The sequence below is a fragment of the Furipterus horrens genome, unplaced genomic scaffold (genome assembly GCF_987537825.1).
Source record: "Furipterus horrens unplaced genomic scaffold, mFurHor1.1.pri manual_scaffold_12, whole genome shotgun sequence".
Lineage (NCBI taxonomy): Eukaryota > Metazoa > Chordata > Mammalia > Chiroptera > Furipteridae > Furipterus > Furipterus horrens.
In genome coordinates this window covers 83,746,452-83,774,111 of record NW_028327182.1, presented here as the reverse complement: position 1 = coordinate 83,774,111, position 27,660 = coordinate 83,746,452, and the positions used below count along the sequence as shown (strand labels likewise).

The 27,660-nt window shown below is 41.8% G+C and overlaps 2 protein-coding genes across 2 annotated transcripts; one reads left to right on the top strand and one right to left on the bottom strand.

The window, feature by feature from the left end:
• Positions 1-1,826: 1,826 nt before the first annotated feature.
• LEPROTL1 (leptin receptor overlapping transcript like 1) lies at positions 1,827-14,921 on the top strand. Its single transcript, XM_090257982.1, has 4 exons — positions 1,827-1,910; positions 9,315-9,390; positions 11,354-11,540; positions 12,615-14,921. Exons 1-4 carry the CDS (start codon positions 1,895-1,897, stop codon positions 12,729-12,731), a joined length of 396 nt encoding a protein of 131 aa, XP_090114108.1. The 5' UTR covers positions 1,827-1,894; the 3' UTR covers positions 12,732-14,921.
• Positions 14,922-19,561: 4,640 nt separating this feature from the next.
• MBOAT4 (membrane bound ghrelin O-acyltransferase MBOAT4) lies at positions 19,562-24,188 on the bottom strand. Its single transcript, XM_090258346.1, has 3 exons — positions 23,906-24,188; positions 22,634-22,858; positions 19,562-20,549 (listed from the first exon to the last, which is right to left on the bottom strand). Exons 1-3 carry the CDS (start codon positions 24,025-24,027, stop codon positions 19,586-19,588), a joined length of 1,311 nt encoding a protein of 436 aa, XP_090114472.1. The 5' UTR covers positions 24,028-24,188; the 3' UTR covers positions 19,562-19,585.
• Positions 24,189-27,660: the final 3,472 nt, after the last annotated feature.

Here is a 27,660-nt window from a genome sequence, read left to right as displayed (position 1 = left end):
ACTAAAACGTGAACTTCCCCCAGGAGTCAAGCCATCAGAGTATGAGATAAGAGCTTACCACTTCCCAATACACCACCACTGATCAGCTATCTGCTGTGTTGCCTCAGCCATCCGTTTTCAAGGATGCAATAAGATGAAACAAAACAAAAGGTGTTAGAGGTGATTATTTGGAATGTAATCATTTAATTCTCCAGGAATTCTACCTATCCCTTCCAAGGTGGTTGGAGAGCAGAATGCATAAGTCTACTTCAGTTTGGAAAAGAGAGCTAGTGATTCACAGACTGTCTAAATAGCAACATTTCCACAACACGTGTTCAAGTGTGCCTGCGGTTTTGCTACCACAGTCCGTAAATGGAAACTCCTTCTTTGTGGTACAGAAGATGGCAGAATGTTTTGTACTAACTTGAATTGAAAAAAATTCTCCTCCACAAGACACCTATAGATTTATTTGGGGCATTAAGCCTCAAGAAGAGACCTGTTTTTAAAAAATAATAATTTTTTTAAAAATTCAACCCTGTAAATGGTAGAAGGAAGAAGGGTGGACAATACTTTGTTCCCCAGTATCTCTCATTTTAAAGCATGTTGGAAACATGTCTTCTAATCATTCACTCAGCAAGGTCTTATATGCCAGTTCATCTTAGTCTGATGAATGAAAAGATTTAAATTTAAATCTTACGTCGCCCACCTCCATTTGTATCCTTTTAAAACCTTTCAAGAGTCTTTAAAAACCTTATCAGGAGGGGGAGGGGCTTCTTCTACAGGACCCTGCTGTATAATCAATCATACTGCCCACCCCAAACCCCAGCAATGCCATTGACCCTCTCTCCTCTCCAGCGAATCAAAAACCAGGCTTCCGGAGTCCACCGCCCCAGTTCATCACTCCCGCCCCCTATACAAACACACAATCCCCTCCCGGTGCTGGGAAAGCTTTTCCCTCTTTAGTTACACACCTGTTCATCCCTCCGTTGCTCCTCCCTCGAGGGGATCTTTTGACTGATCTAAATCGAAGGCTTTCATAGGACTATTTACCTATTTTCCTATCAATCGTCATTGTTGTAATTTCACGCTTTTTTGCGAGTCTGTTTCACTAAGCTACAAGTTTCTTAAGAGCACAAACCGTACCCAGTTTGCTGACCTCAGTGACTAGCCCTGTTGCCAAAACACACAAAATGTTCAATAAATGTCTCAGATGAGTTAAAATAAATGTATTTGTACCGCTGCTTTTCCCTTTTTTTCTAACCCTGTTACTACGCGGAGATTCTCAGAGGCACCCAAGAGATCGGGTTTGTATTAAATCCACCCTTGACCGGGTCGCGCTGCTTTCTCTGGAGGAGTGTCTCACCAGAACCCTAGTTCTGAGTCGGAAAAACCGAGAAGCCGAGGGCAGACCAGGCAACTAGCCTTACTTCATCTTTATTACAAGGCTGGGGGGAGAGAGAAATGGAGGCGCCTTGAGGATCGCAAAATCCTCCCCCAAAGACACTACACCGTGCGTCCCGAAGGCGGCTACCGGCGCACCCTGCTTATCAAAGAAACTGCGACGCTGCGGGACACCGGAGAAGAGCTTCAGAATGAAGCTTCCGCCAACCCTGGGAAGCATCTCGGGGATGGCGCCGGCACGCCCCGGAAACGGGGCTGGGGAGGACAGCCCCCGAGGGCGGCGATCTGCCGGGGAGCGGAGAAGGGAAGGGAGCCGTCGGCTGCACAGTCCCAAGCCCGCGCATCCCGCGCGTCCCCCGCGTCTCCCGCGCCCCTGCGTGACTGAGAGCCGCCGGCGGAAGTGCTGCGTCGCTCACTTCCGGGTGTTGTCTGGTGGCTGCTACTGCCGCGCGTCTCTGGTCTCCCTGCCGCCGCCGCCGCCTCGGGTCCTGGGGCCAGGAGCGACGTTACCGCCATGGCCGGCATCAAAGGTAGGCCTGGGGTGCAGGGCGTAGGAGGGCTGAGTGGCCGCCGGAGCGAGGGGAGGGGTGGGGGTCCCACGCGGCCCCCGCACCTCGCCACCCCGGCCGGAGCGCGCGCCGCGGGGTCTTGCGCTGGAGGCCGACCCCTGACCCCCGCCTCCGCCCTCGCAGTTTAGGAGCCGAGGTGGGCGCGGCACCCTCTCTGAAAGGACCGCGGGGACCGTGGCTCCTGCGTCAGCCCCGACTTCCAGCTGATCTCGGCAACCTCTCTCTCCCCACCCATCGCCCTCCGTGCAAAGAATGAAGTGGTCCGTGGTCTGTTAAAAGTCCCGCAACAACTCGTTTTGCAGGAGTTCGCATTCGAGATGGAAGAGGGCAGAGTGTGGGTCTGAGGGGTTGAGACCACTAGAGATGCTAGTTGTGGAAAATCAGTGTCATTTCCCACTTAAAGGCACAAGTGCGATCTTCAGGTGCTGAGCCGAATCGAGTCGCTCAGAAGGGTGCGCCCTGGAAGGGTTAAGGACGGTTCTTTCCGAAACCTCGGCGATCACATTGACTCTCAGGAGCCGTGCTGAAGCTTTCCACGCTCCTGAAACTGATGCATTTTGATTGTGGTGTTTGCCCCACAGGCTAGACCCTGTAAGCCACTCCGAAGTGTTCCTGTTTCCTGCCTTCTCCACACTTGCACGTTGAGGCCTTTTCACATTTCAAAGTTTTTCTTTTGCTGGGTTTTTTAAAGATAAAATCGTGTTAAAACGTAATGAACAATTAAGTCGTCTGAGCGTATATTTTCTTTAGAAATAGGAATGTTGCATTCTTTTCAACTGGTAGTTGTTAACGTGATTAGAGGCAGATACCATTAGTAGCGTTTTTTGCTTGACGACAAACCTCATTGATTGCGTGGCCTGCGACTTTGTAAAAGGGGCAGCGACGCAGGAAGTGAAGAACTTTGATAGCAGTGTTTTTTCTGTGTATTTTATTTCCTTTATGGACAACTCTTCAGCTTCCTCCCCGAGTTGTTGTTTTTTGTTTTTGTTTTTTTACTGTTGTTTATTTTTAATTTCTGGAAACATTTTGTTTCCCATGTAAAACGTGGTCATCTGTGCAGCTGAAAGACTTTACAGCCTCCTTTTGAACCATAATAGGCCCTTTTAAATCCTTGTGTGAAAGGCAGTTATGGCAGAATGCTGTGGTTTTTAGGGTGTTGCTAGCTTCCCGTTTCTTTGGTGTCTTTAATGCAGGAGTCTCTTTCTTAAAATAACTGATTTCTTCCTGTAAACCTTGGTAAATATTTACTAGGTAAAAGTGTCTCGGATGGAATTGTACCTAACAGTTTTGGTTTCAGTAAAATTTTCTGATTGTTACCATTATGATCGTTTATCAGGATATTTTCTTCCTGTTAGCCTGTTTATATTAAGGATTGTTGCTGTAATTGGAGTTCATTACTTATTTCTTAAGACACTTGCCTATTGCTTTGCTATATATTGGGTTTTCCTGGTAATGCCTAGGTTAGGGAACCGGTCCCCTCTCATACTGTAATTTCTTCAGAACCACAGAACTAGCACCCCGTCTCTAGACAGTTTAGATAATTGGGCTCTTCTGTCTCCAGGGTAGAGGCTTTGGGAAGAGAAACCAAACCAGACTCATCTAAGTTTCACTTCCAAATGTTGCATCACTCAATTACAGTATAAATTCTTGTCTTGCTGATGTGTCATTTAGGACAAGCATTTATACACAGATGATGACATTTGTATGTAAACCAGCCTAGTTGCTGATTTCATAAAACTGGAGAAATTTTACAAGTTTTAGGAAAACACTTTTGAGCAATTTATTTAACCCATTGGCTTTGATCTAGTATGACTGGGAGGTGACATGTCACATAAAATTACTTTTGGTACCTGGATCTTAGCTCGTTTTAGTTCCTTGGTGTTTTTTTGTTTTTTGTTTTTAAAGATATTGTCTTTCATTAACTTTTTCAGAGTATACTCAAAGAATTTAGACTTCCTTTTTTTATAGAGAGGGGAAGAGAGGAAGAGAAACGACAATGTGTGGTTGCCTTCCACAGCCCCCCAACTGGGGTCCGGGCCTGCAACCCAGGCATGTGCCCTGACCCAGAATCGATCCCGCAACTCCCCGTTTGCATGCCAGCACTTAGTCCACTGAGCCACACCAGCCAGGGCCTAGACTTTCTTTTTTGATTATAAGAACATAAACAGTTGTTCTCTGTCACAGAACAGTTATTTTACCCTCAGAGACTGAGTCCTAAACTACTTGCCTTTTGGCCAAGGTTACCAAAAACTGGTATGCTTTTTGAGAATTTTTCTGCCTGATTCAAAATTTTTCTTTCAGTCTCCTCCCTCCTGTCAGAGGGCAGCTCTTGCATATATGCAATTCATCTCTTTTTCATTTGTTTCAATGTGGGGAATGAGATCACCAGACTTAAACATTTTATGTCATGAGATACAGGTAACTGATCTTTTCTGGGAGGGGAATTAACTTTTTATTTAATTTTGTTCTGGGTACATGATTTTATAGTGAATATGTATATGTAAATGAGCATAGGTGATTCTTAAAAATAATGTTTTGTTATGCTGAAATTCACACAATGATTAAATTACGAAACATGACTAAATAACCTCCGAATAAGAGCCTGAGGGTCTGTTTATAAAGAATGTTAGCTTTAGGACTTCCGGCCAAGATGGAGGCTTAGACGGACACGCTAGGTCTCCCTCTACAACTATACAGGAATACAACTACTTCAAAAGAAAGGATAACTAGAAATTCCAGAAAATAAAACTACACGGAAGTCCAACATATGAAGTTATAAACCAACGGTGCCATTTGGGCAGGTAAGAGTTAAAGTGGGCAGTGCTGTTTGCGGTCGCACCCGGAGCGGCGGGCGGCGAGGAGTCCCGGTGGCCAAGCCCCTGGCGGTGCGCGACCCCGGCGAGGAGTCCCGGTGGCCAAGTCCCTGGCGGTGCACGACCCCGGCGAGGAGTCCCGGTGGCCAAGTCCCTGGCGGTGCGCGACTCCGGAGCTGGGGAGAGCGACTACGCAAGCCCCTGGCGGTGCGCGACCCCGGCGAGGAGTCCCGGTGGCCAAGCCCCTGGCGGTGCGCGACCCCGGCGAGGAGTCCCGGTGGCCAAGTCCCTGGCGGTGCGCGACTCCGGAGCTGGGGAGAGCGACTACGCAAGCCCCTGGCGGTGCGCGACCCCGGCGAGGAGTCCCGGTGGCCAAGTCCCTGGCGGTGCGCGACCCCAGCGAGGAGTCCCAGTGGCCAAGTCCCTGGCGGTGCGCGACCCCGGCGAGGAGTCCCGGTGGCCAAGTCCCTCCGGAGCTGGGGAGAGCGGCCGCCGCATCGCCTTGAACAGTGAGGCCCAGGGGGGCGGGAGGACGGATCCCGGTCTCCTAGCTGAATAACTGTGTGAATCCATCTTGGACCCCCGCCCCCACAGAAAGCACCACAGGGCTGCGAAATAGGTCTCGGACAAGCAGGCGCCGGTCGCTAATTTGTGACGCGTACGCAGGCACTGCCCCCACAGCCGGCCCAAGAAAACAAAACGCATCTGTCAAAATGAGGCAGGCAACTTTAGAAATACCGGTAACACAACTCACCAGGCAGCAGATAGAGAACCTGACAGATGAACAGATAAGAAACCTGTCAGAGGCTCAGTTCTGGGCCATTGTTATCAGGTGGCTTACAGAATTCACAAAAGAGCAGGAAAAAGATATGAAAGAAGCGAAAAACTTTCATAACGAAAGGAACAAAACCGCATACGAGATAGAAGGAAAGGAAATAAAATCCAGAGTTCATTTCAACAAACTGGAATTTGGAGAAGGAACAAGCAGTCAACCAATGCAGAGAGAGGAAATGGGAAGCAACAACGAAAGGATCAGAAACCTCTGGGACAGCTATAAAAGGCCCAACATAAGAATCATTGGTTTGCCAGAGAATGAGGAAGATGAACTAGAACTTGAAAAATTGAGTGAAAATATAATAAAGGAGAACTTCCCAGACTTGGGAAAGGGAATAGACCTGCAGGTCCAGGAAGCAAGGAGAGTTCCCAAGAGACTGGACCCAGGGAGAACCACTCCAAGACACATTATAATCAAAATGTCAAAAATTAAAGATAAAGAGAGAATCTTAAAAGCAGCAAGAGAGAAGAAAAGAATTATGTACAAAGGGGTCCCAATTAGACTATCAGCTGACTTCTCAAGGGAAACCCTACAGGCAAGAAGAAACTGGCAAGAAATATTCAAAGTAATGAAAATCCAAAACCTACAACCACGAATACTCTATCCAGCGAAATTGTCATTCAGAATAGAAGGACAGAGAAAGTGTTTCCAGGACAAAATAAAACTGAAAGAGTTCATTAGATCCAAACCACTGTTATATGAGATGTTAAAGGGACTGGTTTAAAAAAAAAAACAGAAGCTAGGGAGATGAAACAAAGGCAAACTAAATAGGCAACGAGAGGGAAAGAGGAACTGTGGGTACGGGAAGCATATTGGGGGGAGGTCAACAGGGAGGGGGAATGGGGAAAGGGAGGGAGATGATATAGGAATTGGGGATCAAGGTAGGAGGGAATGGAATAGACGGAGAGAGGTTGGGAGGAACTGTATGCACAACTAATGGACATAATCTAAAAGGGGGGGACAACTGGAGGGAGGGGGGCCACCGGGTGGAGGGGAGCAGAGGGAAGGGAAATTGGCACAAATGTAATAATTTAATCAATAAAACACATTAAATCATTTAAAAAAAAAAAAAAGAATGTTAGCTTTAGTGTATGGACTTTGTGACATATATTTTGTCTCTCTAGTGGCCTTTGTTTCCTCCAGGATTCTAAGCTATATTCTGGGTAAATGGCTTCTGAGTAAATAAGGTGTTTAACAGTGGTAAACTTAGCTGTTTGGCAACTACATTAAAAAAGCAGAGATTTTTGTTGGTTTTTTTTTTTTTTTTACTTCATCATGACTTATAACAAATAATCTTTAGTGTTTAGAGAACTATCTGCATTTCACATCTAGTCCAGCTCTCATGAAAGGAAGAACTGACACTCAGATATAATTATCTGGACAGCTAGTAGGAGGCTGGTAGGAGACAGGGCCCAGCATCTCCTGACTTTCAGTTAAGGGCTGAATCTTTTCTGCTACAGCAAGCACACTATCTGCCCCCGGCCCCCTCCTCTTTGCTTCTTCCCCCTGCCCCTCTGGTTCCTTTCATTAATTCTACAGATATTTATTATTGAGTGTAAAGAGCTGGGCGTGAGCATCAACAGCAGAATAACTTTTCCCTTGTGGAACTAATAGTTTAAGATAAATACAAATCAATGTAAATTACAGCCGTGGTAACTGAGCAAAGGGGCTGCGTACAGTGTGAGGAGAGCCTGCCCCCCCGCCTGGAATGCTCCCCCAGATACCACATCGTCGTTTCTCATTTCATACGGAGCTCTGCTCAGATGCCACCTCATCAGAGGTGCCTTCCTAGGCTAATGTGTCTGGAATAGTACTTTCTCCCCTTACTCTGCCTGATTTTTTTAATAGCACTGACATTTATTTGCTGACTTTTTAAAAAATCATTTTTTTCTCCAGCTAGAATGTAAGCTTCATGAGAGTAAGAGCTTTGATTTTTTTTTTCATTGCTCTGTCTCCAGAATCAAGAATGCTGCATGACGCACATTAGGTGTTCAGTAGATACTTGTTGAATGAATGAATGAATGAATGAGTATAATAGGGGCAATTGTTCTACTTAGGGGGTTTGCAAAAACTTTGCTGAGGAAGAAGTGACTGAGCTGAGATCTGAGGGAACAGTAGAAATTAACCTAGAGAGAAGAGGGAAGCAGTAGGACCAGAATGACAGCCCCCTGAGCGTGAAGGGGCCTTATCTCCTTTACTAACATGTCCCCAGCACCTGTTACATATTTGGTGCCGGTAAATATTCTTTGAATGAACTGAATGAATAAAGAGTGTCTGAGGTAGAAGAGACAACATGTGCAATGACCACATGGGTGAGGGAACCTGCTGATTTCCAGAAAGGAGAGCGGGCCAGTGTCACTGGAGTGCAGAGGACAAGGGCGAGCAGCCTGCTGTGATTGGTATGTGTCAGGGGAAGTAAACAGGGCAGATTATGAGGACTGACCAAAGCAGATGGTAAACTCAGTATTTTCCTAATCGTTTGCGTTGCATTCCCTTGTAAACGTCCTCATTTGTTGTGAAATAAAAGTGCAAATTATTCTTTCTCTTTTATTTCTGTAACTGAAAATATGGCATCGAGGACTAAGTGTTCAGGTTGACGTGACCTACATTTATGGTATAAATGAAAACTAAGTCTGCCAAGCCACCATGTCCGTGTTGTTTCCTTGGCTGCGCCCATTTTAATTCAGAGAAGTCTATCAGTAGTACTTGGCCGCATTTAACCCTTTTACAGTTAATTTTTGCTTGTACGTGTTATTTATGTCTTGCTAACTTTTAGACCTTCTACAGATCTTTGGGATTTTAACTACGTCACTGAAAAAAAGACATAAGTTATTCTCTTAGGCATGCAGTTAGAGAAATATGGGTTATATAGAGTTGGAAATAAATTGATTACTTAATTCTAGGCCATTGATTAACTGTCTGTTCAAGGAAGTTGCTTCTATTCACTGATATATGTCAAAATACTTTGTAAAATATAATGCTTTGTATGAGTATGTGTGTGTAACTTTAGAAACCATTTCACCGTAAAACGCATCTGTTGCTTGTGATAAGATCTTAAAATAGTGATGACCACAGAAGGATGTACCCAATATCCTGCACATTTTCTGATGTGTAAGATATTAGAAGAGGAAACCCAGCTAGCTTTGCCAACTGTTTAAAGATCTGAAACAAAATTAATTGATTAAAATTATTAGCTACAGATATGCTTGGACACTTTTTCCTTATCAGTTTTGTGCACATTATATATATATACACACACACACACACAAGACAAAGCTGAGCCAAAGAGACTTCCCAGAGGAAGGGGCTTCTGAAGTCCAGTAAAGCTGACAGTGCAGAATTTCTCCATATACTGCTTTTCAAAACTGTAATGATCTATGGAGTAAATTTAACACTGATGTCTGGAGGAGCATTGATCTTGCAGATTGAAATACTCATTAGAAATGGAACGAGTAATTATGGAACTTGGTGTGCGCTAACAATAGCTCAGGACTTTGAAAATCAGTATTGCTTCATTTTGCCTTGAAGATGCTACAGAAGACTTATTCTGAGACTAGGTAACTTAGACCTTGAGCGATAACTCACTTTTAAAACATTTGTTTTTTTGTGTATTGTTTTGCTTTTTGTTTCTGGGATTACAAGAAATGTTCAAACTGCTAATAATATTACAGTAATTTAGTTTAATTAATATTTCTACTTGGCTTTTTATTTTTGCAGCTTTGATTAGTCTGTCCTTTGGAGGGGCTATTGGCCTGATGTTTTTGATGCTTGGATGTGCCCTTCCAATATACAAGTATGTAAAATGTTTGTCTTTTTGCATAAATAGGATAAAATATATCTACTTTTAAAGCTTAGAGACATTTTATTACTGTAAAAGTAATCCTGAGAAATGTTCCTTTACCAAGGTCAAACCTTTTTTTTTTAAAGTCTTCACTTAAAATTTGTAAATATTTTATGATTGAAAAGACTTCTGGCTATTGTTCCTAGGTGACTGCTAAGCCCATAACCACAAGATAGCAACGCAGTAGCCTGGCCCCACTGCTCACTTTTGAGAACCTACTGATAAAATTAAATACGAGAAAGTTAAAAATGTCTTTTCAGCAAAAAATACTTGACACTTTTCAGAGTCAAGAGAAGTTAACTAAGGAAAGGAATTATATAAGCAGTTACTTTCCTTAGGATAATAAGAAATTTTATAAATTAATAGGATAAATTAGTAAGAAAAATACAGACAATTCAGTAGGAAAATGAAACAAATAAGGAAAATGGAAGTATGTTTTCAACAAATACGTAAAAGAACTGCAAATTGCTTATAAGCCCATGAAAATATACTCAACCTCACTCAAAATTAAATGAAATTCATTGGCAAAAACAAAAAAGGTATAGGCAGATGGGCATTGCCGGGTGCTATGAGTGGAAGTATAAATAAATAAATCAGAGCAGTCTTTTTGGAGGCCAGTTTGCTTGCAGCTCTCAAAATGCACATATTCTTTGAATTCACCCTTCCACGTCTTAGACTTTCTCACACAGATCCACTTGCAGACGTTTGCAGACATGTGTAGTGGGATGCGAGTATGGTTGTTCATGGCAACCTTGTTTATAAGAACGAAAAAAGCAGATGGTTAAATTATGGCACGTGCATCCATGGAAATGTGAGGTGGTATAAAAAGAATGAGGAAGAGCTATAATTGCTAATATGCAACGTTTAAGCTGTAGTGTTAAATGAAAAAGTGCAATGATTCATTTATATGTTTCAAGTTTATCTGAACGCAAATATGGAAGGACCCAGTAAGCAGCCCAATAGGAGAGCTGCAGAGGCAGGAAACGGGGTATGTGGGCCACCTGGACTTTTCACTTCTTGTGCTTTTGTATTGTTTGAAATTTTTTTCTAAAGCATATGTTCATTTGTAGTTTTTTCTGTTCTCAAAATATTTAGAAAAAGATTTTTAGTAAAAACATAGCTAAGTCTTTGTCATAGCCTGTAAGTATAAGTGAATCTCCACTGTGTGTTTTATTTATGGCAGTTTTAAAGGCTATCTATTCTTTTTTTAACTTTTTATTTTGAAATAATTATGGACTCTAAAGAATTTGCAAAAATAGTACAGAGTAGTCCCTTATACTCGTCACAGTTTCCCTCAGTGGTTCTGTCTTACATTAACTATGGTTATATTAGCATAGCCAGGGAATGACATTAAAACAGCTAGACTATAAACTAAAAACCACCCATTTTTATTGTAAAAAGGTCCGTATTCTGGCTGAAAGTTTTCAGGATTACTTTCAGTTCATTTTCCCTATTTTTATTTCAGTATGTTGGTAGTTTCTAGTGACCTAGGAAAAGCTTGGAGGTGTTCCAGCTTTATGCTAAGGCCGGGATATCATTGAAGTCAAGGGCATGAATTTTGAATTTTAAAAATCACTGTGATAACATTCCCATTTTCCATATGCCTCTTTATTTATAACCTAAAATTAAAAATACTTTCAGTTTTGGGCCTTTGTTCCAACTGTTATAATTTATGAAGCATTTTCTTTTAATAAAAGAAATCTTTTACTAATTGTATCATAACTGACATTAGGAATACTACGTATAATTCTAAATGTTCCTCTTTTTAGTGTTCAGGCTATAGCTTATTTTTAAGCTAGGTCATATATTGTACATTGCAATATTCCTTTGGTTCATAATTTTAAAGAGCATATTTTATGTGTAGGAAAATGACATAGTTAGCAAAAACTACATTAACTTATTTTTCTTTTTCCAGCCAATACTGGCCCCTCTTTGTTCTGTTTTTTTACGTCCTTTCACCTATTCCGTACTGCATAGCGAGAAGATTAGTGGACGACACAGATGCTATGAGTAATGCTTGTAAGGAACTTGCCATATTTCTTACAACAGGCATTGTTGTCTCAGCTTTCGGACTCCCTATTGTATTTGCCAGAGCGCACCTGGTAAGTGAACACATTCTTCACTAATGTAATGGAAAGTTTCCCTCAGGAAAAAGTTTGTGTTAAAATGACATAAAAAAAAAGAGCCCTGGCTGGTGTGGCTCAGTGGATTGAGCACCAGCCTGAGAACCAGTTTGATTCCCAGTCAGGGCACATGCCTGGGTTGCGGGCCAGGTCCCCAGTTATGGGTGCGGGAGAGGCAACCACACAGTGATGTTTCTGTCCCTCTCCTTCTCCCTTCCTTCCCCTTTCTCTAAAAAAAAATAAATAAAATCTTTTTTTTTTTTTTTTTTAATGACATAAAAAGAGATAAGAGACATGGGAGCCTCTAGGGTACAGATAAAAATACTTTTGTTGTTAACGGATAAAAATGATACTGGAGAGCATGGCTCGGGTCTGCTGCACAGTTGGCTTACCAGTACTTGGCTGTCAGAATTGGGCGTGACGGATCATCAGCCCGGTGCCGGACGACCACAGGCCTGCCCTGTACAGCTTGAAACATGAAGATCCAGGGAGATCTTGTGTTCTTTGCAGGTGGAAAGTACAAAAGAGAAGGCTGGGTTACGTATACTCGGTTCTTCCTCCCAAACTCCCCAGTCAGATTCACTCTTCACCTCTGGGGAAGTGGAGAAGACAGGGGCTGGCCACCCTTCCCTATGGAGAGGGTGATTACTCTTCCTGCCCCTTTAAAAGAATGTACATGAGTGTGTTTCCACCTCTGATACTTTAAATTTAATCTGCTCTCTAGATAAAATTTTAGATTCGCTGAAGAGTTGGAGCAAATTTCTTTATAAACAGAAAATTGTAGAATTCTATGCTGCCTCCTTATAGCCCAGAAGTCGGACTTGCTTTTGAATAGTTAATCATCTTTCTATGACTTTGTCTTTTTAAAGGACCCAGAGATAAATACCAGCAGTGATACAGAAGTACCATTAAGTGTTCAATAGTGTGAAAGTAATTACAAATCTTACCTATTTTAGATTATGATTGGCATACGACTAGAGCCTTGATTTGCTTTTCATTTTCTTTTGGTTTTCCTGTGTCTGTTAACTAAATATTTATATCTTATTTCCGTAGATTGAATGGGGAGCTTGTGCACTTGTTCTCACAGGAAACACAGTCATCTTTGCAACTATACTGGGCTTTTTCTTGGTCTTTGGAAGCAATGACGACTTCAGCTGGCAGCAGTGGTGAAAGAAATGACTGAACTACTGTCAAATGGACTTCTTGTCGTTTGTTGGCCATCCATGCACATGGGAGATGGGGCAGCGACGCTGAATGGTATAGCAAGCCTCTTGGGGGTATTCTAGGTGCTCCCTTCTCACTTCTATTGTAAGCATACTATTTTCACAGAGACTTGCTAAAGGATTAAAAGGATTTTTCTCTTTTGGAAAAATTTGACTGATTTCACACATATCTGTAGTATGCTTTTTGTGGTGTCCTGCTGAATTTAAATATTTATGTGTTTTCCTTGTTCACTTTTTTTTTAAATCAGTATGCAATGTTAAACATTTTTTAAATGTAATGACCATTCACATTGGTTAGGAATTAGATTTCTTCTGGGTATTACTGGGCTAAAGTATATCTTTTCTCTTAAAATTATTTAACCTTCATTATTAAAAAAAGTTATAAAAGTAAGTTTTCAATCAGTCAGGATTACATCACTCCCAATTTTATGCAAACATTAAGACTGTTGGCATACCTTACAGACTATATATTCAGTGCAAATATAGCTGCATTTATACCTCAGAAGGGCCAAGTATTAATGCCTGTACCCTCCATAAGAATTGCTGGTTTTGCCAGTAAGCAGATGTTTTGTGAATTGAAAATTATTTTATGGAATTGCTACAAAGGCGTGCTTTTCTTCTCAATTGTTTGAAGAATTTTTTGTTAAACTTTAAGGTAAGGGTGTAAAAACGGATTTTTGTGATATGATTTTTATTTACATTTATGATAAAGAGTTGCAGATAGTTAAAGACTTGCATTGTGGGAGGAAACGATGTTGAAATTTCGTTTTTCGAATCCTGTTTCTATTTATAAGGGAAGTTTTTGATCTCATGTCAGCCTTTCATGTTATACCATGGGTAAAATGGTCCTTCATGGAACTACTACTGATAAGGGGAAGTTGTATGTGTGCATCATATATACCAGAAAACCTTTCCCTGTTCCCTCCTGTTAACTTATTTTATACAGTGTATATATTAAGTAAAATAACTTTCCAATATAGTTTATTTACACTTTAAAGTAGAAGTGTTTTAACTCACCTGGAAAGAAATTGCGATGCCACACATTCGGAGTGTGCCCTGCCCCACAAGGCCTTGACGTGATGAACAAGTGGCTTCTTGGTCTTGCGGATAGTCACGCATTAGCCATTTAAGATTTAGGCCGTGGTAATTGTAGTTCTTATTCTCTAAGGTTATAGCATATGTTATTTAAAACTATTTAACAAGTTTCCTGTATACCTCGCAATTGTTTTCATTTTTATTTCATCATGAGAGGGCTGCTCTTCCCTTTTAATTGGCATTTATTGTGTGAATTAATGCAAAGTAGCCAAGTCCAGCTGTACAGCAGCCTCAGACACAAACCTGGCCCCAAAATCCCCAGTAACCAGGCATGATCAAATTGTAGTGGTTACTTACAGCTCACAATTATCAGTAGTTACAGAAATGTTCAAATTGGTCTGACAGTATTTTGTTAAAGACATATGTTTGTATGTTTATTCGATATACTTACATAAAAAGTTGTTTTGCCTTTGGACAAAACTGAGTAGTCATGACAGCTATCTTTAATTTAAAAGTTTATTTCTCAAGAAAATGGGAACAAATTTTGGCCTTGTTCATATTTTTACCGAAGATGCTTAAAGGCCACAGATTTTGTAGCTGAACCCAAGTTGTGACTTTTAGCTGTGAGATGGGAGGCAGAATGAAATACCTGCATGTGGTTGTCCCACTTCCACATTAGGCTGAAAGTGGCCTGCAGTGTTTCAATGCTATGGACTTAGAGAGGAAGGTACAGGCTCACATGAGTTAGCTGGTAAAACCGCTGGGAGCTAGTGCCTGTGATCTACTAGAATTTTTTGGCAGGAAGTACGTTTTCTGGCCCTTGACCATTTTCTGTTCTAGAGCGTCAGTGCAGGGCACTGCAGCTGTTTTAGTCTCGCTGCCATAGACTTTTTCTAACGGCCGCCTAGTCTTTCTGTATACTAACCGTGGTGGCAGCATTGTGTTTCTGGTCTTGCACACTGGCTTGACATAGTGCTGTCTCTGATTTCTAGGCTAGTTACTTGAGGTATGAATTTTCCATAGAATATGCACTGATACTTCATTGCCATTCTTCTATGGAAACAGAGCTTTTGGTGATGAAACAATAAAGATTTTAAATATATATTTTTAGTTTGTGGGTGTTTTTGAAATCAAAGTGTACTACCCTCCAGTTTCTGAAGTACATTATCCATGTTAATAGTATGATATAAAGCAAATATGACATTAGTTATAACAATAGACTTACAGAAGTTTTACTTCCAAAATAAAATTGAAACCATAGAAATAAATATTATAATGATACCCTGTGAGTTGGGGCTATCATAAAAAGATTGGTAATCTGGGGAAGTAGAATTTTTACCCACCCTTTTACAAAAACAACCATAGAAGGTTTTGTTGACATAAAAAGATTAGTGATCATCTAAAGTCAAGGTTGTACTTGTTCTTAAATTTTCAGAACTTCTTTATGACTGCCATGTTTTAATATCTTTATTAGAGTAATTTGCTTTTAGCAAACATTTCAAACAAAAGTAAAGAATCTGCAGTTCACTATTCCCTTTTATCAAACATGAATCTTATCCCAAATTATCTTAATTATAGTCTCATTATATACTTTATAAAGTTTAGGTTATGGGTTCTTAGTGTCTAATAGGATTTTGGGGCCATTGTCAGAATAATCCAGATTTCTAGAGTAACTAGAATATTTATATAAAATGTGACTAGATTTCATAAGTTTCAACCAACGCAATAAATACAACAAGCAGTCATGCAGCATTACTATTAAGTAATAATGTATGTTTTTAAATCTCAGGATGCTTTATGACACATAAAATTGGTGGGAAATGTAAATTCATATATCTCCCATGTAAACCTGTATTCTTTCTGTTGGGGAAGGTTAGGAAGCTCTTATCCTATTGCAAGCCTCCTAATTTCTGTCGTTCCCAGGGGACAGAACATATTCCTGTAAAATAAATATTCCAGGTAACTGATGCTGAACTCAAAAAGAACTAACGGCACTGACTGGTGTGGCTTAGTGGATTGAGCGCATGTCTGGGTTGTAGGCCAGGCCCCTGGTTGTGGGCTTGTAAAAGGCAACTCGCACACATCAGTGTTTCTCTTTCTCTCTTTCTCCCTCCCTTTCCCTCTAAGGATAAGTAAGTAAATAAATAAAGTTGGTTTTTTGTTTTGTTTTTTTTTAAAGAACATTTGCTAATTGGAAACCTCAATGAAAACAAAAGATGTTCATTGTCTGCCAGCGGTGGTGTGCAGGCTGTGGCAGATGCGAGGTTTCTGGGTGGCTGACAGGATTCTGCATTGCACTGCTTTTAACCAGATGTAGATTTGTGACTTTGGCAGTGGTTTTCTGATTTCTGGGCTACAGGTATGGGGCACTTCTAGTGGAGATCTCCCTAACTTTGCTCCCTCAAGCAGTCCAATGATTTTGTTGTTGTTGTTGTTGTTGTTCTTACATTTTTTTTAAAAAATTAACTTTAAGTGCCAAGACAATTCAATAGAGGAAAAATAGTATTTTCAACAAATGTTGCTGAAACAACTGGATATCCACGTGCAAAAGAATGACACTGAACCCTTACCTCACACGATATTCAAAAATTAACTCAAAATGGATCATGGACCTACATGTAAGAGCTAAACTATGAAAATCTGAGATTTACATAAGTAAATCTTCATGACCTTGGATCAGGCAATGGTTTCTTAGATTGTGCTTCATCAAAATGTAAACCTTTTGTGCTTCAAAGAACACTATCAAAAGTGAAAAGACAACCTACAGAATAGAAGATATTTGCAAGTTATATATTTGATAAAGATTAAGTAACCAAAATATATAAATGACTCATAACTCAACAGTGGAAAGACAGTCCAATTAAGAAATGGGCAGAGCATCCAAATTGCCATTTCTCCAAAGAAGATACAAATGAAACAATGAGCAACATTATTATTAGTCATTATGGAAATCCAAATGCAAACCACAGTGAGATACTGCTTCACGCCCCCTGCAATGGCTAGAATAAGAAAGATACTCCGTTGGCAAGGATACAGAAAAATTGGAACCTTCATACGTTACTAGTAGGAATTTAAAATGGTGCAGCTGTGGATAACATTTTGCTGTTCTTCACGAAGTTAAAGTTACCATATGACTCAGCAATTCCAATCCTAGATATATACCCAAGAGAATTGAAAATATCTATACAAGAGCTTGTACATGAATATTTATAATAGCTAAAATGTGAAGTGTGTTCTTTTATGAAGTATGTTCAAAATTATTTTTTTAATTTTTGATTTATTTATTTTTCTATTGTTCACATTTTTTGCACATTTTTATTGTATGGGCTCTTACTGAGTTGTAAAGTCCTTTGTTGGATATCTGTTATTATGTTAGTTTACTCCCTTTCTGAGGTTTGTTTTGCTTTTGTAATCTCTTTCAGAAAGCAGATTTTTTTTTTTAATTTTGATAGATCAGTTACCAATTTCATCTTTTAAAAATGGTTCCTGCTTTATCTGAGTTTTAAGCATTTCTTAACTGTGTCTAAAGTCATGAAGATTTTCCTTCTAGAAGTTTTATAGTCTTACCTCTGATGTTAAGGCCTAGGATTCATTTTAAGTTATGTTTGCGTGTGGTATAAAGTAAGAGCTGAGGTTCATTTTTTTTCCCCACGTGAATATTCACTTCCGTAACTGTTTGCTATTAAGACTATCCTTTCCCCTTTCAAAATTTTGGCACTTTTGTAAAAAAATTGACCATATAAGTGTGAACCTACTGTAGCTTTATAGTAAGCCTTCCTACTCTTTTTTTTTTTTTTTTTTTTTCTTTTTTAAGAATAGTCTATGCTATGGTACATTTATATAAACTTTAGAATTGGCTTGTCACCTATTTTTTAAAAGCCTCTGGGATTTTGATTGGGGTCGTATTGAATATAAATTTATTTGGAGGAGAACTGAAATCTTAACGAGTTATCCACTGCTGCGTAACAAACCACCCAAAACCTATTGGCTTAAACCAGTGATCATTTATTTAGCTCACAAATCTGTAATTTGGGCAGGGCTTAACAGTGAAGGTTCATTTTCTGCTCCATGTGGTGTCTGCTGAGGTGGCTTACCTTGGGACTGGTGGATCATCTCCCAAGATGGGTGGGTGACTGACATGACTCGCAAGTCAGTGTTGGCTGTCTGCTGGGAGCTCAGCCAGGATGAGGGCCGGGGGCCTCTGTTTCTCTTTCTCTCCGTGTGAACCTCTGACTCTCCGTGGAAATTTGGCTTCCTCACAACAGGTGGCTGGACTCTTAAGAGCAAATGTCCCAAGAAAACTAGGCGTAAGCATGTGGCAATTTTATAATATATGTACATTGGAAGTCACATAGCATAATCTATTGGTCAGGCTAGTCAAAAAGTCATTCCCCTCTCACCCAGGTTAAAGGGAAACAGCCATAGACCTCTCAATGGGAAAAGTATCTTATTTTATTAAAAAGCATATGGAAAGGAATATATTGTGATGTCCATATTTAGTAAATATTGAGTGTTTCAATTGAGCACATTATATCTCTATTGTAGTTTTTAATTTTTCTCAGCAATTGTCTTTTAGTTCTTAACGTACAGGTTTTATACTCATTTTATTATATCCCTAAATATTTCAGGTTTTCTGATGTCATACTAGCATATTCTCTTAAACCTGAAGCACAAAGTATGTTTGCATGGTTTTCATATCTTGTTTCTGTTTAGGAAACTCTATCCAGGCCTCTAGGTCGTGGCAGCTGCGGACAGAGGAAGGCCGCCCAGGCAAGTGGCTGCCTGTGCATCGGGGACAGGGCCGTCCTGGGAGCCTGGCTTCTCCAAAGTGATAGGTCAGGAGATGACCTGGAGTGATCATGGAACATTTACTAGAGAATGCCATTTCTCTGCACAAATGGTATCTACAGTTCCTTGGTCCTCTAGGGAAGGCACATTGGGTGGCTTTCTGTTAAATATTTTCTCACGAGGCTTTGCCAGCATTCCGAGCTTTTCAGTTATCATGGCTTATCCCATCTCAGGGATTTCTTAATCACAAGAATCTCACACAGTACTTTCAGACAACTGGTTGAGGTCCACTGTGGGTCTCTAAGGGTTCCTACCAAGCCCTTCAGAGTAACTTAGCTAATAAAAGGTAGGAGGCCATGGGTCAGGAGGTATATGCCCACCGGGGGCTCTTTCCATGGTTACTTAGCTCTAGTACTTCCTTGGCCCATGGAGTCTAATTCTGTTGTCCAGGCTCCTGCCTGTGGGACAGCCTGCTCACCCCTTCCTTGAATTTGTAGAAGGTAAGCATGACTTGTCAAAGTACTAGCGTGCTTGGGCCAAGAAACGGGCCAGAACAAGAACTCTAGTTCATGCGACAAACCAGTATAATATGATTTAGGAATTGTTTTGTTGTTGTCTTGCCAAACTCACATTCCAGGATCAAGCAGACCAGTCGGACACTTTTTTGATGTCCATGTGTGTGCCGTTTGCCATATGGTTCACAGTACCTTATGTTTTTATGTATTGCTTTACTTTAATTTTGCTTCCACACCAAAACTAAACCCTAAGGGAGAAAACGTGTCTTTTTCTTTTGTGGACCCTCAGTACCAGTATAATAACTTGTTAAAAATTTCTATAGCAAGACATCTGGCATACTCATCCAATACTTTAAAAAAAATTTTTATTAACGAAAAGTTCAAATATTAGCATCATCCACTCACCATCTAGCAATTTCTAAATTCTGTTTCATGGATGTATAAGTGAAGGCTGGGAAAGATGTCAGTTAAATTTATGCTTTCTCCTTGCTAATAGAAAAAGCAAAGTACAGTATACCATGGGAAAGACACTGTTGTAAGAGTTACACAGCAGCCAGAGAGAGGAGAGGCTCCTGACCTCCACGGCCAGCATTATATAGGCAATGATGAGCTGGGTGTGGGCCCAGGTGAGCGTTCTGTAGAGCAGCCGCGTCGGCCAGGATCTAATAAACAAATTGGCAAAGGTGTGAATCAGGTAGTCGGCTTCCACCATCACAGCCCAGCAAAGGAAACCAAACACCTGTCCTGGATGGAGTCCATGCCACCAGGCAGAGAAGGCAAATGTCTGCAACAACGGCCAGGCCCTGCCTTGCTGGAATATGAGGCGTCTGAGCCACTGAGCTGTGCTTTGGTTCCACTTTCTCGTGAACAGGGAAATCCGGTGGGTGGTTTCCAGTGTCCAAATGTCCGCATCTGGGATGTGTCCCTCCTTGCCAGGGCTCTCGCCAAACTCGGATACAAAGCCCGCTGCACAGAGGAGGGAGTCATCCAGGAGCCAGTGGGAGTAGTAGGTGAGCTTGAAGAGCCCAGCTGTGGACCACATGACAAGGATGCACTGGAGCTGATGGCAGTCGGCCAGTCCCGCTCCTGCACTCACCACCCGCCTCATGACCACCATTAGGCACTCCAGTCCCAGAATCTGCAGACCCCGCCTCGTCAGAGCCCAGAAAGAATGCTTGCGACACAAGGAGCTGGACCCTTGAACACGAGCCTGAAATCTCTGGAAAGAACACAGAGGACCGCCTAGGAGAGCAGGAAAAAAGAGCAAGTAGCTGAAATAGGGCAACACCTTACACAGATGGTCAGACAAAGAGCGCTTGCTCCGGATGCCTCCTCTTGCTGCCTCCACTTTCCCCTCACAGATGTCCAGAGAGAGGGATGTGACCCTCTGCGTCAAGAGCATGAGGGAAGAAAGAGTGATGCAGAACCTGAAAGAGATTATTTTTAATGTAAAAAACAACCCATATTTATTTTATCCCATTCCAGTCTCTCACACATGACCTCACAGCAAACAGGAGGTTCTGAACAATTAAGGCCAATCTCATGGCCTGGAATGCCACCACAAAGACTCGGGCTAATTCAGAACTACAGGCTACCCCCGGGCAGGTTCAAAAGATAAATGGTGAACTAAATCATTAGAGAAGCAAAGAAAAGAATGACAAGGATATTGTGGGGAGATATTGATAATAATATTTCTAATGGCTTATAAAGATTAGGGTCAGGGACCTGGGAGAAATTTGCCATAGAAGAAACAAAAGCTTATAGGAAGAGATTATAGGAAGTTGAAGGTTTTTTAAATGAACCAGTCCCTTTTGTCAGGGATTTGTGCCAAGGGACAGCAAATCAAGCCAGAGGGTCCAGGGTGTGCACTGAGTCATTAGCAATGTGAGGTGTGTTCTTAACCAATCACCTGACTGTCCTTGCTTCAAAGTAGAGAAGATCCCACTGGCAAGATTATTGTGGAGAAAATGAAAATTGCAATGATGTACTCTACAATCGGGAATGCTCTCCTATGGAGAGAAAATAGCATGTTTCCCAGTCAGTGCTGTTTCTGTCTGTGCGCCTGGGGATTTACGATCAACTGACATTTTCATTTGACTTATCCTAACAGTAAGCAAAGCAGTCTCCAAATGCCATCAACCCCTGTTCGCTCATCTTCCGTTAAGGGCTGATGTGTCCCCTACAAATTCATATGTTGAAGTCCTAACCCCCAGTACTTAAGTATGTGACTGTATTTGGAGATAGGGTCTTTAAAGAGGTAAGTAAATTAAAATGAGGTCATCAGGATGGGCCCTAATCTAATATAACTGGTGTCCTTATAAGAAGAGGAGATTACGGAGAAGACCATGTGAAGACACAGGGAGAAATGGCCATCTACAAGCCAAGGAGAGACGCCGCAGCAGAAGCTGAACCTACCAACACCTTGGTCTTGGACTTCCAGCCTCCAGAGGAGATAAATTTCTGTTGCCAGCAGGTCTGTGGTACTTTCTTATGACAGTCAGAGCAAACTAGTACATCTTCCATTTCAGCTCTGGCTCAGCCTTCCTCCTATCCAGCCAGATCCTGCTCAACTTGATCCTCCTACTGAGTTCCTAATCCATCAATCCCCATCAGTAGCCCCGACCCCCTCCCCACCTGCCATCTTGCTTTTTCTTCACAGAAGCAAATCCTGAAGCATTGGTGAAATAGAAGAAAAGGATTCTAGGTTTGGTAGGGATGGCAAAGCGAGTGAAGCAAGGGCAGGCTGGAGTCACAGAGGTGACCCACCTTGACAGGTCAAAGCCCCACTTCTCAGCACGACCATCGATTGTGATGACAGAGTGAGCCTGAAACATAGGCCTCGAGATTGCAGAGATGTGTTTCCCCCTAATCTTAGTGATGCCACTGATTCATGAAAACACTTCTCTAGGCTGTAATTAGTGCCTGATTTTTTTTCTTTCCTGGATCGGGTGACTTTCTTTTCTCTGAGAAGATGAACAGCTGAGTCCCGATGACAGTACAATTCTTTCTTGCACAGCAGGTGCCATGGAAGGCAGCAAAGGTTTACAGTGGCTGTATACCTTCCCTGTCCTGCTAATGGGGAGAGCAGGCTGCTGGCTCTGTTTAAACCACCCACACAAGGTGAGCAGGCTGTGCTTTGTCACTGCCAGGCAGGCCTCATCTGTGGGCCCTGGGACTCCTGGGTCAACTCCCTTCTCTGGTACAATGATGATTAGATAAGCGCCAGTCTGTGCTTGTAGCTAACACGTGGTAGTTAGCAGTCATATAATTACATTTAATTCACTATCTCTTAACATAAGAGTCTTGCAAGATAGGTATTGTTATACCCTACCATCAGCACGCACATTTTTTTCATAGAAAGAAACGGAGGCCAGGAGAGGTAAATGACTTGCTCTAGGCCACACTTCTCAAATGTGGAAAAATTCAAATTCAAACTCAATTCCAACTTCTCACCACAGTGCAAACCGGCCCTTGGTCAGCTCAGTATATTCAAATGGACCAACTGCTTTACCTCGAGGAAGGACGTTCCTGTAGATAATACTCAGTATAGTGCAGACCCAGGTGGCACAGTGTCTGCCAGCTCATCTGAAAGAAGAAAGTGCACCTGTGGACTTCCTGCGGGCCGAGGGAGCAAATCAGGACCACGGCACACAGCGCAGGGATGAAGACCAGCGCGGCAAAGGAACCCATAGCAGCCAAGGCCAGGATGCCTCCACCAGCCAGGAGGAAGAGGTGCCTGAAAGAAAAAGCAGAGCCCGTGAGGCTGACTTAGGCCAGTGCGACATGAGTCACTTCAGATGTCACCCTGGGTAACCCAGTTGAAGCAGGCCTCACATAAAACCTGAAGAAGCCTTACTGTTATCACTCCCAAATCTTCCTTTTGTTCTTCTGAAGGGAAGAACCGTAGGAGAAAGCCAGGATCAGTTTGTGAACTATTAGCTCAAGAGACAAATCTTGAGTCCTGCCTTAGTGACCCCGCGAACCTCTTTGATGTTTGCCATTCAAGTAGGAACAACACTTGTGGGTGACAGGTCCAGAAGGTTTCCCACTAGGAACATCTTCCAAATCTAGTGGTGTGCAAGTGATGTCAGTCTGGCATTGAGGATCTATGAAATCTCTCTAGACACCCTCTATCTCACCAAGAAGTACAAATTAGTAGTTACAGAAAAGTCACAGGGATGTCAAGTACAGCACAGGGAATATAGTCAATGTTATGACGACTGTAGATGCTGTCAGTCAGGTGGGCACTACAGTTATTGGGGTTCTACCTTAGTAAGTTACATAGTGTCTAATCACTGTGTTGTACGCCTGAAACTAGTACAAATATTGTATGTCAACTGTAACTGAAAAAGTCAAAAAAAAAAAAAAGATGAATCTCTTCCCTTTTCACAGGGTTGCATTGCCTTGAACCATTTCAGGGAGGAGAAAAAAGACTCAACGACTTCTTCTGATAAGTGTTTGAAAACTCAATTAGCATTCCATGAAATACGGACTGTTCAAGAACATATTTGGCGTAGAGTTGGTACATAGATGCGTCCCTTTGGGGCATTCTTGTACCACCTCACCATCCATCTCTCCCAGTTGCTTCTCATGCTTTCCCATTTAATGTGAACCTATCAAACTCTGGCTCAGTCAATGCAGACACAATGTCAATTTCCAGTTCAGTTTTATTCTGAGACACATTTGTGATCAAGTAATTATAATAGGTGACAGTGATAACTTAAAAACAACCAATGTATTTAGCATTCACAGATGTAAGAACAAAATTAGCTGTCAAACATACCTGGGATGAGTGGAAAATGAATCCATGTCGCAGAGATAATTAAACAGGAGTGCAAAAGGGAAGGCAGCACCTTGATAAAGTGAGACAGGATGGAGGAAAAGCAGCTGAAGCCAACCCATCATGAACTGAAACAAAAGACACTGTCCTTTCCAGAGGCCTTAGCTGGTGCCTCCTGCAGCAGAATCCTCAACCAGGCGCTCTTTTTGATCATTTTATAAGGTTGGGCAAGGCCTGGGTGAGCAAAAGGCAAACAAAAGCACTGGCGATAGCAGCATGAAAGGTAGCTTTCTGATAAAGGGAACTGCACTATAGAAACCAAAACACATTTGGGGTTATATTACTTAATAATGGCATGTACTAAAAACATTGCTTTCTGAAGGTCTCATTTTGTTTCGTTTACATACCCCAGTATTTGTCTTTCCAGCCATCTGTCATATTTTTTCACCAAGTTAAAAAAAAAATCTTTCCCTTTCCAGCTGTGAACTGGGGGAGGGGAAATGAGAACAGGAGCATGAGGAAGGGAGGTGGGTTCTGAAAGAGTAAGATCCCTCCTCCCAACCCCCACTGTCTTTATGCTACTTTTGTTTTTCATAGTATCTGTCACCATGCCTTATAAATCTATTTCTCAGTTTATTGCAGGAGGCAATGTGAGCTCTGCAAGGAAAGCACCCCCCTTTTGTTGTTTATTGTTGTAGCCCCAGCACATAGAACAGTGCCAGACACATACTATGTACTCAGTAAATACTTGCTGAAGTTAAAAATGTTTTAAGGAAGCAAAAGTGTGAAGAGGAAACACTTAAAGAGAAGTTTCTCTTGGGGGTGAGGCAGAAATACAGGAGACATGCCTAGAGGCAAGACAAGAACAACGGGCCACCTCTTGGCTAGTAGAGTCCATCTACTGAGCCCAGCACTGTCCAAGACCAGTCATTTTTCATCTCCAAAGCCCCATGCAAGAGCAAGCAGCTTTAAATAAAGGAAGGGGGTGGGGGTGAGGGTGGGGAATAACCTGATACAAAAGAATCTTAAGGGCAAGGACCATGTCTTTGTGAGAGACCTGTGCTAAGCAGTAGAAATATGAGGATGAGTAAGACATGGCCTCCACCCTCAAGTAGATCTTAATCTACAAGGGAGACAGAAATGGCAACAAAGACTTTTGTTAAAGAACTAGAGATGTCACGGGTTCACTGTGATGGATAAATAAAGAAGCAATCATTGGTAGAGAGAGGGAATTTTTCAAAAGCAAGAGAAGTGGAAATGCATTTAAATAGGCTCTGGAAGGATGTTTCCAAAGACGGATAGCTTAATCCAGGTCACAGATGGTCCAAAGACCTAGACAAACAGAACAATTAATGAGGAGGACAGGGCTCCCTAAGCAATGAGCAAGCTCACATCATGTTAAACATATTAAAATGCAACCACGTTCCCCATTAAATGTAATTGCTTGGTACAGAAGAATTGAGTTGCGGTCGAGTTGTTAGGAAAAAAGTTTTTGTCACTGAATTAATTCCTACATGTACTTTTCTTTTTGTATCTTGAAATTGGTACTTTTTTTTTTTCAGGTCTCAATCATTTTGTAGGTCCCTGAAAAGTTAATAGGCCCTAGACACTGTACACAATGTTAATAAAATGGTCCTTTGTATAAACATGCCGTGATAATTAATTTTGTGTCAACTCAGTTAGGCTATGCTGCCCAGTTGCTTGGGCAAACAATGTTAAGCTAAGATGAACATTTAAATCAGAAGACTGAGTTAAACAGTGGGGGGGCCGCATCAAATCAGTTGAAGGCCTTAAGAGCAAAGGCGGGTTTCCCAGAGACTGCAACATCAACTCTTCTCTGAATTTCTAGCTTGTGGGTCTACTTCTACAGATTCCAGACTTGCCGGCCTCAAAATGTGTATGTCTATATCCATATTTATCCATCTCTCTATCTTTCTTTATATCACCATTGGTTCTGTTTCTCTGGAGAACACTGACTAATACACATACCATAGAAGTCTTTCATGTTATTAATTAATTAAACAGACATTTCTTGAAACTGAATCTGTGTTTATACACCTGGGGGACAACAGAATGTTCTAAATTCATCCTGTGAGATAATGGGGGGGGGAAATATATATATATATATATATATATATATATATATATATTTATAGGTATCTGCCCCCAGTTCCTGACACAAAGTTCCTAAAACCTTTGTAAATTCCTAAATGATAAGACCCTGGAAGCGTCTTCTGTTCTAATGAGGCAACTCAGAATGGGCTCCTGGAGGGCTCCCAGATGGGGGCTGAGCACCAGAAAGTCCAAGCCACGATTAGAAGCATGGAACTTTCAACTCTGCCCTTCACACTGACTGCCTTCTTGGTAACCAGAGGCCTTAGAGATACTTTCTGTTGTGCTGGCATAATATTTCCCTTCATGGGCAGTTTTGAGGCTAATAGCTGGGGCTCAGATTGACCCAAATCTGAATCAAGTTCTGACCCAGTGCTTTCTTTCCTTTTAGCTATTACAGATAACAATAACCAAAGGACTGTGTGTTTTGCATGCTTCTTATTATTTTCAAGTCCTTATGTATTCAATTAACTTACTCCCCAGGAGTTGTGTTTACCCCCCATCTCTAAATTCCATTGGTGACTTACACTTTTAGTAACTGATCACGACACAGATGCAGTTTCATACCATGGGAGACTAAGTAGTATGAACCCTGAGGACTAAGAAGGGCTCCTGGTGGCTAACTGGGAAAGGAAAAACAACAAGCAAACAAACCATAGCCTAGCAGTTACTTCTGCACAGGGGCCTCTCATGCAAGCTGCCCTTTGTGGACAAGCTTCTAACCCGCCTGACTCGGGGCTAAACTGCATACTTGCTTCCACTGTGTTTCTGCCATCTGAGCCAGCCCTTATAAAGGAGTTCCTAGAGTCCTATTTCAACCAATAGGACTGAGCCTTTCCCCATCCAACCAGAGCTGCACAGCTCTGACCAATCAGAGAGGCTCTATGATAACCAATCAAGAACCAGGGTTGGGGGCTTCTCTCTATATAAGCCAGCCCCCCTCCAGTTTCAAGAGCCCACTTTCCAGTGAAGATTGCCCAGCTGAAGTAGGCAGTTGCAGACTGGCAAGGGGCAGAGCAGAGCAGACCATCACCACACAGGTCATGGCAGAGCACAGGTGCCTAGCTGAAGAGGGGCCTGGGTATTGAGCTGCTTCATAGCTGTGCTTTTTTTACAGCCATGCTGTATTACCAGTTGAATTATCACCAACTACCATCGGTTGACAGTTGCTACGAGGGATCAAAGGTTCCTCATTCCCCACCTTTTATACTTTCTCTTTCCAAACCGCATGTTTCCATGAGCCAGGACTATTCTAGCAAATCCTACTTTCACTGACACTGTAATGAAAAGCTCATACACTGAGTATGGACATCTGTGACTTAAAGGGTCAAAGAAGGATGGGCAAAAGACAGGTCAACGCTGTCTGGGGCGGAGACTTAACTTGACTTCCTGGAGAATGAAAGTGTGATTAGAGAAAGTGGAAGAGAAACATGAAATTAGAGGAGAGAGAAGTAGGCAAGGGTTGATCGACACCAGAGGTAAGTTATGGAAAGAAGTAGGATTTTAAAAGGAATAGGAAGGAAAAAAACAAACTAGATTGGATTTTTAAAGGATGATTTTAACTATAAGTTTGGTTGGGATGGGGGCAGGAATGATGGGGTGACTTCGGAGGTCAAGGGTGGAAGGAACAGATAACAGGGGAGCTA